Here is a 12916-nt window from a genome sequence, read left to right as displayed (position 1 = left end):
TGGTCCTCCAGGCGGGCGGCCCGGGTTCGAATCCAACCTGTGGCTCCCTACTCTCTCTCTCTCTGATTTCCGACTCTATCCACTGTCCTACCTCTCCAAGAAAGGCACAAAATGCCTAAAAATAAATCTTTAAAAAGAGAGGGAGGGGTTCATGAGTAAAAAACAACCTGTGAGCCTCTGAGTGATGAACAAACAAGCTGAAGGAAGCACCGTCCTGTCAGTGTGAACACAGAGCTGAGTACAACAAACCCAGAGGGAGTTTTGACTTCACTCTTATTTTGATAGATGACAAATGTAACCATGGTGATATTTGACATTTGATATTTGAGTGTGCTTTGAGTGACATGAAATGCGACCGATGATTAATCCTTTTAGTTTTTTCAAACGTCCGTTCACCCAGCATGGATCTCGAGGTGAATTATGTTCACTTGTATGAAATGAGAGTGCTGTGACGAGGCTTCTGTGCTTTACACCCTAATGAGTATGTGCTGGGCTGCTGTATTGCTTTGTTTTAAAGTGAGTCATACTATGAAAGTCCATGAGTAGGAGGCCATCTCTTATTGAAATCATTTCCCTTTCATCAAACTTTGGATGCTATTAAGAACTTTAAAGTTAAAGGCAGGGTTGATCATTTTTAAAAACTGGCATGATTTAAGAAAGTAGTATTCCCTCAGTGCGCCGTCTACACCCACCTCCACCCCTCTGTGCTCCCTCTAAAGCCACGCCCCCTCACTTACATGCACTGTTGCTCCAGAAGCGGACCTCAGCTCATCGCTTGCATTGTGTAGAAACTACGTCGTCTCATGTCTCATTCAGCTGTGAGTTAACTCAAAGTATAAACTCCGTCATCGGGCGATGCGCTTTGAGTGTGGGCTAGTGCACATGAGGTAGAGAACGAGTAGGGAGAAAGGGAGGCTCTGATTGGTTCATCAGATTGGTACCTCGTGGCAGACATTGGTCGAAGTTTTTACAGGCTTACAACTGCTACAGATGACGGATTTTCTTTGTTCCTTTTTTCAGAGCTCTTGAGTTATTAATTTCTGTCAGGACCTAAAGACAATTTCAACCAAAATCTTAAAAAATGTATCTGAAGGAAATGACCAACCCTGCCTTTAAAGGTTGTTTCAGGTTGTTTGTTGATCTGACAAAGAAAACAAAAGTTGCACCAAAACTAACCAAATGTCATGAAGATATCCATCAAGCAGCGTCTCCACACGCTCACACAGACCTTAAGAACCCCTGCATGATGTCAGCCTCAGCCCCACACGGCCTTCATATTCTGGAGGATTATCATGGATGCATTTGAAGAAGCTTCCTGGGTGTCTGTCATGTTATCAATAAAAGATAACTTCCCTGCATTTCAGTTTTGCTTTGTTCAGTAGGAGGTGAATCTTTGAAGCTCAGTATTTGAGGAACCACTCAGATCTGGAATACGTAAAATACATAAAGTTCACAGAGTCCTGCTTCCTACATCGAGAGTCTGTGAGAGTTTTTCTTCAAACTGGGTCAGCAGCAGGTAGACAAATCCAAGTTTTTCACAGTCTTACATAACTCCCAGCACTGTGTGACAGAGTTGTGTATGTGCTGAGCCTGCTGGATGCAAAGATAACACAGATTACCTGCGATACATTTAATTTAACCTCGTGCAATAAAGCATGTTTGTTAAACTTTTGCTTATAATAAAACCTTCTTCAAACTCTGTGCCATTTTGTAAAAAATATAGAAAGACAGATAGTTCATAATTCACTCATCATTGACTGTTTAAAAAAAAGATTGATCACAGAACTTGAATCAAATCAGAAACTATCACATATAATTAAATATGTTCATTTTCCCCTTTTCAAAATTACTTTAACATAAACATTTTTGTGGTTGAAGTAAGGAAAGACAATTGTCAATCTAAAATACTTCACAGTAAGTTTTTTCTTTCCTATTTATCTGACTTTACTAAAAACACAGACTGATTGAGGCACCTGATTTCAGACAGATGACGCAGATGTACGTCACCAATCAAGAAATCTGGTCGGGCACTTTAAACATTCTGATCTCGCAGAGTCTCACTTTGAAAACATTGAACTATAAGAAGTGACCCCAAATCGTCTCCATGACGACGTTCAGAGGAGATGGAACAGCTCCTTCTATGTCATCAAAAGTACAATTCTTATACTTCAGTTTAAAAGATTTAATTTGAAAAGCTCACATTTGTTGCTGCTTCCTGTTTCTATGACACAATGTTGAAATTACTTTTTCTTAGGAATTATTTTAATTTTTACACAATTTTCTTTGTTTATTTGGTAATATTTTTGAATAAGAAATGCAAAGCTGGGTTGACTGCAGCTTTGTGTAGCCTTTCACAAAATACCAACAATATCAATAAGACTATTAATGATGATAAAAAGAAATATCAGCATCGCCACAAATGTATTGGAATCTGTTTGGAACAGAAAAAAAAGGTGGATCGGTGCATCTCTATTCATAATTGTCTTGCTCTAATCCCTTTTCTAAAATGTATAGTATTTTTAGCCACATGTATTCCTTATAAGTTCCATTAGTCCGGTGTAGTTCCCTCTCATTGTGTAACACAGTCAGTGATGGTTTCCTTCTTGTGTCTTTGTATTTTTTTTGTATTTCAGGTCAGAAGAGCATACGAGTAACGAGTCTCCTCATCTGCCAGGGGCTGCTTTGGGTGGGCACCGCCCAGGGCTTAATCATCACCCTTCCAGTTCCCAAACTGGAGGGCATCCCCAAAATAACAGGTATGGATCAGATCATGGGGGGACTGAGTGGCCATTCCGGAGGTCAGAAGAAAAGCAGAGTGTTTTTTTTTTTTTTCTTCCTGAAAATGACTGTGCACCGCACATTATTGAGGTCACACTTCACATTTTTCCAGCCGCTCTGGGAATCAGTGCAGATATAGCTGTGTATATATATTCTTCTCGGGTAATTTAAAAACTGCCCGGCAGCGATTTGTTGATAATCAAAAGTGAATGAGATTGTTAAGTTTTCCACCTACACAAACTGGACGTCATGACCGTCTCATTCGAAGCTAGTTTATTAAATAAATGTAAATACAACACCACATATAGCTACCCTTATTTGTTTTGGCAGCATGAGAAAATAAAAGATAAATACAGTTAAGTGTGTATGACGTACGGTACCATCCAGAGTGTGACTGACGCAGAGGAGGGATGTAACAGAATAAGAAAACCATGTCACTCTACCTATGGAGGTCGACATGTTTTAAATTTAACCCCCTGCATTTCAACAAAAACATATCTTTCTTTCCTATATTTTAAAACCTTTTACTTTAGCATTTATTTAACTTACTGATATATTTTCATTTGGCATCGTCATGCTCGGTCCTTCAAATATCAAGATCGATTATAATCCTTAAAAGATAGGACCACAACACATGGAAAGTCAGATGAATTAGCATATCCATCAGTGAATCGCACTTAGACTGAAGAAGAAGAAACGCATCAAGACCAAAAAAAGACAAAGAGAAGTCATCTTTAGCCAGAAAAGGGAGTTGTTTTGTGACGGGGAACATTTGTCACTGAACCCCCAAACTTCACGGATGGAGCAGATTCAGAGCAACACAACGTTAGCCTCCAAGCTAATGTTCATTGTACTTACCGTGAAGTTCTTTCATTTGATTTAAAGTTAAAAAAAAAAAAAAAAAGGAGTTAATTTGAACAGAAAACCCTAAGCGGACAGTATTTAAATTCAGCTTCCAGGGGGCGCTCAATCAAAACAACCTGATTTAACTGTGAACGACATGACCTCAGCCTCCTATAGGAGCAGGATAGATTTCCTCCCTGGATGATATTTAAATCTTCTTTCTGTCTTGCTGCTGCAGGAAAGGGAATGGTGTCTCTGAACGCTCACTGCGGGCCTGTTGACTTCCTGGTAGCGACCACCAGCTCTCTGTCTCCTGACCTCTTGAAGAGGGACTCTGTGGGCGATGCCCCGGACTCCGCCTGCGGAGGCGAGGACCGCAGCGACACCTCCTCCCAGGAATCCCTGCAGCAATCTGGCTCCTACCAGGGCGAGGGAAGGGGCAAAGGGCGCGGCGGCGTCCTGCTGCAGTACAAGCTGCGCACCACATCGGGACTTCCGGGGCGGCCCTTAACGGCGCTGGGCGACGAGGCCTCGGACTCCTCCCTGGAATCCCTGGAGCACAGCGTAGAGGACGGATCCATCTACGAGCTGAGCGACGACCCTGAAATGTGGGTGAGGGGACGACCTTGTGAGAGGGACGGGGGACGCAGAGACAGGGTGATCTCTGCGGCCGTTATCTCCGGAGGGAAGGGCTTCCGTAGACTGAAGGAAGGAGCGGCGGCGGCGAGGACAAGCGGGGAGGGTTTGGAGAATATTCTTATGGTTTGGCAGCTCCCACTGACAGTGTGATTTGGGTAATATATGGCAAGGTGATGTGTATTTATAGATGTCTGGACAGCTTAGCCTCGAATCACTCGTTCCATAAATTCAAGGGATTTGAATACATGATGAGAAGGAGTTGCCGCGGTTACAGGCCTTGACATGCTATAATTCAGCCTGTGGAATAAGGACATATATACTGTTTACTAGAGGTACCGTCAGCCTATAGGACATTCTGAATGTTGAGGACTGTGTGTCACCATCTCCCCCGCAGCAGCAGCAGCAGCAGAGGCCGACACACATTAGCTCCCTGTGATTGTTTCGATCGGTTCCTCTTCCTGCATTAGTTAAGACTGATACGCCTCAATTTAACCTCATCATGGCTGCGATAATGTGGTCCGCCACATTTATTTTATGCGAAAGGACTTGTGTGCGAGCAGCCATGACAGCTCGGCTTCGGAGAGGCAGCCGTCTTTTTTTGTGGAATGTGCCACGCTCGGCAGAGTCGGAGATGGACATCTTTTATCTGATCCTGAGGGAGAGATCCCATCTGTTTGGAGCGGAAAGCTGGGGACTTCCACTGCATCACAAAGCACATTAGCATCACTTTATTAGCTTCGCCAGCCTGTCTCTCATCCCATACAATGTGAATGTACGATACCTTCTTTTGTGTCTCCGAAATTCAATCTCTGCTCTCTTTTGTTTTTTAGAAAAAGGACAGAATTTCATCTGTTTCCTGTTTCGTTGCAGCTGTTGCAAATATGATTTGCCGGTACGGGAGATGAGTCGCTTCCAGGATGCTTCTCATGCTTTTATGTAGGAGGGTCGTGTAAGTACACACTGGCTGCAAACTGCTTGAACAACAAATTGATTTTAAAACAAAACTTACGAGGGTCAAAGACGTTATTGCTCGACATCACAAAAACCCATATTTGTGCTGTAGATAATCCTTTAAATATCACAGATTTATTTGAGGGAAACAAAACTTCTCGGTGCCAGATCCTTTTTTTTTTTTGAGTATCATCTTGCCCTTGTACTGTAAAAGCCAGATATCTGTTTCATTATTCACTGTCATCCATCAGCGGGATGGAACAAAGTGTGTGTGCGCTGGGTTGTTAATGCAGAACTCACATTAGCTGGAAACCCCAGTTACACATCAAACGCAGAGCTCCATAAACGGATGATGAAACAGAAGCTGTGCAGCCGTCCAAACCGCCATCAGCTGTGTTTTAACAGAGCCAAGACACCTGAGAGAGAGACACACATGAGCATGTTTACAGTCATGTTCACTCTCAGTCACACACAACACAACAAGACCCTGATTTAAAGCAGAGTGTCCCAATACAGAGCATTAGTCTGTATTACAATTAACAGACACTAGGAGGGCTTCAGACCGCAGGAACTTTTTCATACTTCTAGAAACTGTTGGAACCCTCCCCCCTTTTTTTTTTTTTTTTTTTCACAGATTCCGCACCGCAGGAACTATGAACTATTTCAGTCCTAGAACCCCGTTTAGAGGAACCTTTTTAGCTCCTGCTTCAGAGTAGGTACCATGGAGGTACGAATGAAGACACAGTTGAACTCCCTGGTGGATAGTTCCTCTTCAAAAAGTCCCCAGAACTGTTTGGTCTGAAAACACCTGCTGACGATGTACACCGTTTGAGTCATGTTAACCCCCGTCCCATCAACGTTAGTCTTCCCCTGTTTTCATGCTAAACTTTGGGAAACATGTGGACTTTAATGCAGACGTTAATATTCTAAAAATCAGGTTGTGAGTTTGCAAGTAAACAACTAGAAATCCCTGTCGGCTTGGAGATTTCACATCTTACTTTGTGGATGGTTATCACGTCTTTACACGAGAGCTGCACAACTAATTGAAACGTTATCAAAATCCCAATATGGCCAAGTGCAATATTCTCACGGCCGAAGAAGCTTAATTTCTTTTTAAATAAGCGTCAAATGTGTGACGAGACTTCAAAATCATGAAATACTGAAGTGTTGCAGAGATGCCTTGGGCACCAAATCTTGTTCTCCTGATGTAAAAAAAACCCCAAAAACTACATTTTGTTATTCTTTAAAACAACAAACAAAATTTACATCCTCTTGATTTTAATCAATTTCCTCAGTGAAAATAATCGTGCAAAAAATGTCATATGTACAGAAGCCGTCCATACATTTCCTGTAATAACAAGTTTCTTTTTAGTTTGGTTTTTTTTTGGGAGGGGGGGGGAGAGGACAGCTGAAGAGAGACAACAAATATTGTGAGAATAGAGAGTAGGGGATGACATGCAGCAAAGGGTCAAGGTCGGTTTCTCTTTGGGCTTCTGTAACTATGACAGTAAATCATACCACACTTAAAATATCAGTCATAATAATCACAGGTTATTCCTTTTTCTGTGACGTACATCCCTCCTTCAGCTCATTGAGAGTATACACGATACGTCTTTAACCTGTTAGGCTCATAAATCTATTTGTAACCACATGTGAATAATACAAAAGAACATTACTTTGGTGCTATGTAAAGCTGATGTTTATCCCCCTAACATGTAAACATGAGTTTAAGAACACAGGGAACAGTACGCCGAATCATCTTGCTGAAATGAGAACCGCTCATTCGTACTTCTAATGTCAAGTGTTCGCTTCATAACTTCTTGAAAGTTCATCCAATTAGCATTGACAGGCTCATGAAAATAGACTATTGACATCGGCAGCTCTCCTCCGTCTTTTCAGACAAAAGGAAGAAGTGCATTTTCAGAGTGCTGACACGGTAGGTGGAGGCCACACGAGTATCCGCCGCTGCGCACCGCTTTGTGGGTTTTTCAATAAAGCGAGCGATGCTGAAGGTTATTGTATATCATTTTTTCTCAACGCGCGGATTCTCATCTTATCCCTCCATCACAGATGAAGCAGAAAGTTCATGTTTAGTATTTCCCTGAGGCACATTCCTGTTTATTTTTTTCCTTTTTTCTCCTCCTCCTCCTCCTCAAGTATTTAAATATCAGCCGGACGCAGGAATCACAACAAAAGGATGATTTAAGCTGTCCTTAGAAGCTGTCATCTAAATGTAAATCTCAATGTCATGTAGGAAATCTGTCCTCGATTTCATGTACAATTCAATGCTGCTGGGTGTACAGCAGCTCCAACGGTCACTCTCCTGGTTTTTCATTCAACCTGATCCAGCAGATGAGTGTGTGTGTGTTTCTGCTCCAACAGACGGAGGGAATAAACATGATTTAGTTTTCAAAAGGTGCCAAACAGTTGGCATTGAGAAATTGTAAACGTATCCGCTAACAGCTGACACTCATCTCTAAAGTGTAGTGACCTTCGATGGACATTTCATTTGCTTACACTTCATGTGTACAGGTATTAAACATGCACTGAATATGAATACTCCTGAATGATCGTACTGTACTACTAATGTCGATGTTGTCGTGCTAATTAAACTTTAATTTCCTTTTTTGTAAAAAGGACTCTGCAACAGTGTTGGTGTTTGAAATGAGCCTGTGTAAGGTGACGCTTTTACATTTATGTTTCTGTGGTGTTGATGGATAAGATTGATCTTATATTTAAGCTGACATAATACACTCTCCTAAATGTGTCTGCTGATATCTGGGAATATGGCTGACAGTCGTCTCTCCCAGGTTAGAGAATACAGCAGCTTTGTTAGTGACTCAAAGCGTCACTGTAGCGTCTTGTTTGGATGAGCGCTTCCCGAGGTCATCCCTATGTACCCTCTTTTCCCCACGCCCCTCCCCCACCATCACATTTAGGCCCTATGTTTCCTCACTCTGATGTTCCGTCAATAATTTCCCTCCAAATTTGGCCTATGTTCCCTCAGGCCTACATTCCCCCAATTCTTCCCTGTATAATGTGTACCAATGAAGTATAGAATAAAGAGAGAAAGCTATTTAGCTCAGTGGTTCTCCACTGTTGGGTCAGGACCCAAAAGTGGGTCTCAAATCTGTTTTCAGTGGGCCATTAATGTGTGCCTGCTTTTTGAACCCATTGAGAACTCACTTATTAAGATGAAAACCATTTGGTGAACCAGATTTCAAACATGTTTTAAATTGATTTGGTGATTCCTTGGCGTTTGCCCAAAGCCTCAAGTGGACACTCTAGGAACTGCAGTTTGTTGCATTGGCTTCACTTTTTAACACTGGAATTTGCCGCTTAGCTTAAACAAACTATGATGGTTTCTCATAGTTCTCATTTTAACTTGCCTGATTGTCTTCATAAATGGATTCTGATGTTTTTTTTAAGCCTTAGGCCACTGACCCAGCTCCCATATTTGATGTTCTTGGAGTATGAATTTGTTAAACAGAGAGACTTCATAAAAAAGACATCTTTGACCATGCAATGTTTTAACACACATCCTGGATAGCAACAATATCTGTGAGGAACAAAAGCATTAAAACACGCAGTTTTAAATAAACATGACTGTACAAATACATCACAAATTTGCCAGCAATGCCTGAGCCCTGGTTGAAACCTGTGTGATAAATCGCTCCTTTCATGACACACCAGACGTGACTATACTGTTGCTTTGTTCCCACATCTCAGCAATCACTTTGAGAGAGTAAAAAAGCAAAATAAATGAAAAAAGGCTAAATAGCCATGATGTATGTAACACAAGTTGAAAAGGATCTATTATACCAATTTCCACCTCTGTATCTTTATTCTCAGTGTCAGAGTACTTTTTATTATTTACAGTCTGGGGAAAAAAAGTTTTAAATCTGAATCAGCTGCTCAGTTCAGCATCTTTTCAAAACATGCCAGTTTTCACTCCTGGCTTTAAGTCCCGCCTCTTTCTGAAACTCTCTTTCTGATTGGCCAGCTGTAGCCTGATGTCAGCTCGTTACAAGAGTTTAAAAAAACTGAGTAGAGGTTGCTACTGAAACCACAATTGTAATATTTTATACATAAAGATTGAAGGAAACACATAAAAGGTCCCCTTAAAGTAAACAACCTTTTGAAGGAAGAATGTGCAGCTTTTTGATCCAGTAGGTGTCGCTCTTGAGCGTCAGCATTAAACCAAAACAAACTGCTGTTTGGTGACACCTCCGCTATTCTGAAGCCTCCGCTCTCCTCCAGCGACGCACCTCCAACCTCTCTCCACTCGCGTTCACGCTAAGGAGTTATGAATTAGCACGCACCATAATGACGCACCATTAAGAGCAAGTGGCAGACAAAGTTGTCCTTTGCTTGAGCTGCGATTGCCTGTGTCCTGCATTGTTGTGTTAGCATGCTAATGTTAGCACACTTTGATTAGATCATAGTTTCATATTGCACATAAATTGACACAGAATGACCGAGATCTAAAGACACTTACATGACATCCAAATAAGCAGTGAGTATGTTACTCTTTGGCTTTTATACACAAGGCTGCCCCGTCCTTGTAAACATGATGTAAACACAGCTCCAACAACAGTACAGCTGGTGCTTCTAACTCATTGTAGACAGTCATGACTCAGAGTGACATTTACAGAGGATATACTTAATTTCTGCTGTATTTATGTGTCAAATGTTGCACATTCTTCCTTTAACGTTTCAGTATTACCCTTTCCTACATGCTGTCAGAAGCACATGGGAACACAGCGCTCATTTCCTTTTGGTACAAACTTTAATGTTCGATGTCTAAACTTGTCTAACAAGCTTACTCTGAATTAAAAAAAAAACCTCTTCAAACATGTCTCCTCTTTCTTTATTTGTGATGATGATCCAGTTTATGCCGTTGTGTCGTGGAATGATTTTGGTTTTAGTGATACGGTGTGACACGTTGTGATACACTCGCGCTTCTTCCCTGTGACTCTGCAACAGAAGCTCCTGTCTTTGATGCATTATTTGGATTATCCCATCACTTTTTCTTTTCTGGTGTTTGGATATTCATATTCAGTAGGCTTATCTCTAAAAAAGAAACATGAATATTTTTGTAGAGTGAAAGTAAGAATAGTGGTGGAGTAGAGCCTTTTGTAAAGAGCGGCTCAATCTAGAGATGGTCCCTATGGGATAACACTGTGTCAGTCTGAATGGGATATCTCCGTATCAGCAGAGTGCAGAGCATTAATGTACAGCTGAGTGGAGTACAGGTACACTCTGGCTGCCTTTCACATCATTTGCATAAAGCCCGCTGAGCTTTAATGGTATTCGATGCCATGACTGAGCTCTCGTCTCAGCTGTCCGGAGAAAACCAGGTCTCTGCTGTACTCCAGCTGCCGATTCAAAACACCTCCAGTTCAGCCAGACAACTCACATTTGTATTTGTTTAAAATATTTATGGCAGCAGAACATAGTTTATGAGGCTCCGACCTCATCACTCCTCAAAGTTTTATTTCACATGCAGAAATATGAGGAGTAATGATAATAATAATAATACATTTTATTTAAAGGCGCCTTTCAAAACTCTCAAGGTCACCTTACAGAGCAGAGATAAAAACAACAAAGTAACAACACAACGATAATATTAACATTAAAAACACAAAAAACCACAAAAAAACCCCCACAAATGTACAGGATGTAAAGGAGTTATGAGACCGGGTGGAGAATGATCCGACTGTATATGCCATTTTAAGAAGATGTGTTTTGAGATGAGATTTGAAAATGGAGAGAGAGTCGATATTACGGATTTGTGGGAGGGGGGGGGGGGGGCACAGCGGCTGAAGGCCCTGGACCCCATGGTGGACAGGCGGACGGGTGGTGCAGTGAGTTGAATGGAAGAAGAAGACCTGAGAGTGCGAATAAGTGTGTTGATGTGCAGGAGTTCAGAGAGTTAAAGCGGAGCGAGGTTGTGGATGGCCTTGAAGGTGAGGAGCAGAATTTTGAAGGTGACGCGAGGTTTAACCGGGAGCCAATGAAGCTGCTGTAGGACAGGGGTGATGTGATTAACAGAGGGCGTTCTGGTGATGATGCGAGCGGCAGAGTTCTGGTCCAGTTGAAGTTTGTGGATGGACTTGAGAGGGAGACCAAAGAGAAGGGAGTTGCAGTAGTCAATGCGGGATGTAACCAGGGTGTTGACGAGGACGGCAGTACTGCTGGGAGTGAGGGACGGGCGGAGGCGATTAATGTTACGTTGATGGAAATAAGCAGACCGGGTGACATTATTGATGTGAGCTTGGAATGATAGGAGTGATGGGATGATAATTGAATTTACTTCTTTATCAAATTGCACCTTTAGTTTTATTATTTTTTGTTATGTGGTGTTTCGCTTCTTTGTTCATGACTTTGTTGTTCCTGTTTTATTTTGTCACTCATACTTCTCTCTTGTCTGTGAAGCTTTACTTCCTGCCTGTGTGATTGCATACCCCGTCCTAATTGTTCCCACCTGTGTCTGATTGGTCTCTGTCAGAAGGTCTTCACATCTTTTAGCCAAACAATACAGAAACTGATTAACAGATTAATAACAGTGAGAATCCTGAAAAACAGAATCATTGTCAGAGGAGTGGCTCTCTTAAAGGGGACTGAGACCGGAGACTTTTGGAAGTGAGAGAGTTGGAACCGTGAGGTGGCAGAAATACAACTAAATGGATCAAGACTGACGATAATCTTGAGTGAAGAAGAAGGAGTCTTTCCTCCCTGTGTTTTCTCAGCTTTCATGGACCACTGGTCTACTTCTGGATGTATATGCCCGCTCCCATTTGAATTCCATTACTGAAGGTAAGTTGTTTTTTTGAAATTATAAAAATCTAAGTATTGAACCAGCTCCCCCATCATCGACCAGCATATGGGGGACCCTCTCATCTGTGTTTCTGTTTCTGCATTTGCATTTGCAAAAAAGCATGATAAATACTTCTTTTGGTTCCATCTCAACTTAAATCATTTACTTTATATTATATCTATTTTCCCAATCTGCATAGTCCTAATGCTCGTGCAATACACTACGGAGGATATAGGTTAATAGAAATACCATCTAACGCTGGTAATTTTGCACAGTATTCCATCTCACATCAGGTGTCGCATCAGCAAGTTTACTCATCATTTCTCAGTTTATCTCAAAAGTTTCTAGCTTAAAATGCAATGCAGCATCAATGTAAAATCTATTGTATGTCTCACATAAGGAAAAAATAAATTGATCACCATCTCTTCCAGAAGCTTTAAAAGCAATAACAGAAAATGTCAGGGGGGGAAGGAAGATTTTGTAATTTCCTCTAATTGTTTTTTTTTTCTTTAAGTCAATTCCTGGCAACCTGAAGTCTCCGAGTAGAGTATTTGAGCCAAACGCCTCAGTTAAATTATCACCTCTGAGACTTGCTTTTGTCACCTCCGTTATGCCTCTTCACCTTGATCCCGGCAGGAGTGCCAGAAGCTTTTGCACTCACTGGCACGCTGCACGTTAAGGAGACAAGCAGGATTGTTACGAGCCGGCTTACACTGTGAATGAAAACACACGGAGGGGGGGGGATGGCCTACCCTCCACTCCGTACTCTCTTAACCTGTCCTTATCTCTATGTCTCTCTTTCGCTGTGTTTCCGTATCCCTCTCTCCTCAAAACATGTGTCAAAGAGCTCCACGTGGAGTAAAAACCCCGCCATCCATCATAGAA

General features: G+C 41.7%; 2 protein-coding genes across 5 annotated transcripts in view; one reads left to right on the top strand and one right to left on the bottom strand.

Moving 5' to 3' along the window:
- Positions 1-5081, top strand: part of arhgef10la (Rho guanine nucleotide exchange factor (GEF) 10-like a) — a 144482-nt gene extending 139401 nt beyond the window's left edge. For all 4 annotated transcript variants that reach the window (XM_061041226.1, XM_061041224.1, XM_061041225.1 and 1 more), the window contains 2 exons: positions 2634-2756; positions 3860-5081. In XM_061041226.1, coding sequence (XP_060897209.1) covers positions 2634-2756; positions 3860-4410 — 674 coding nt within the window. In that variant the 3' untranslated portion in view covers positions 4411-5081. The remainder of the gene's footprint in view (positions 1-2633; positions 2757-3859) is intronic.
- The window catches only part of atrip (ATR interacting protein), a 486763-nt gene that overhangs the window by 411085 nt on the left and 62762 nt on the right, over positions 1-12916 (bottom strand). The window lies entirely within an intron of this gene.

Source organism: Labrus mixtus, chromosome 7, assembly GCF_963584025.1.
Source record: "Labrus mixtus chromosome 7, fLabMix1.1, whole genome shotgun sequence".
NCBI classification, from domain to species: Eukaryota; Metazoa; Chordata; class Actinopteri; order Labriformes; family Labridae; genus Labrus; species Labrus mixtus.
The sequence above is the reverse complement of the archived record's forward strand: the minus strand, read 5'-3'. Positions and strand labels throughout refer to the sequence as shown.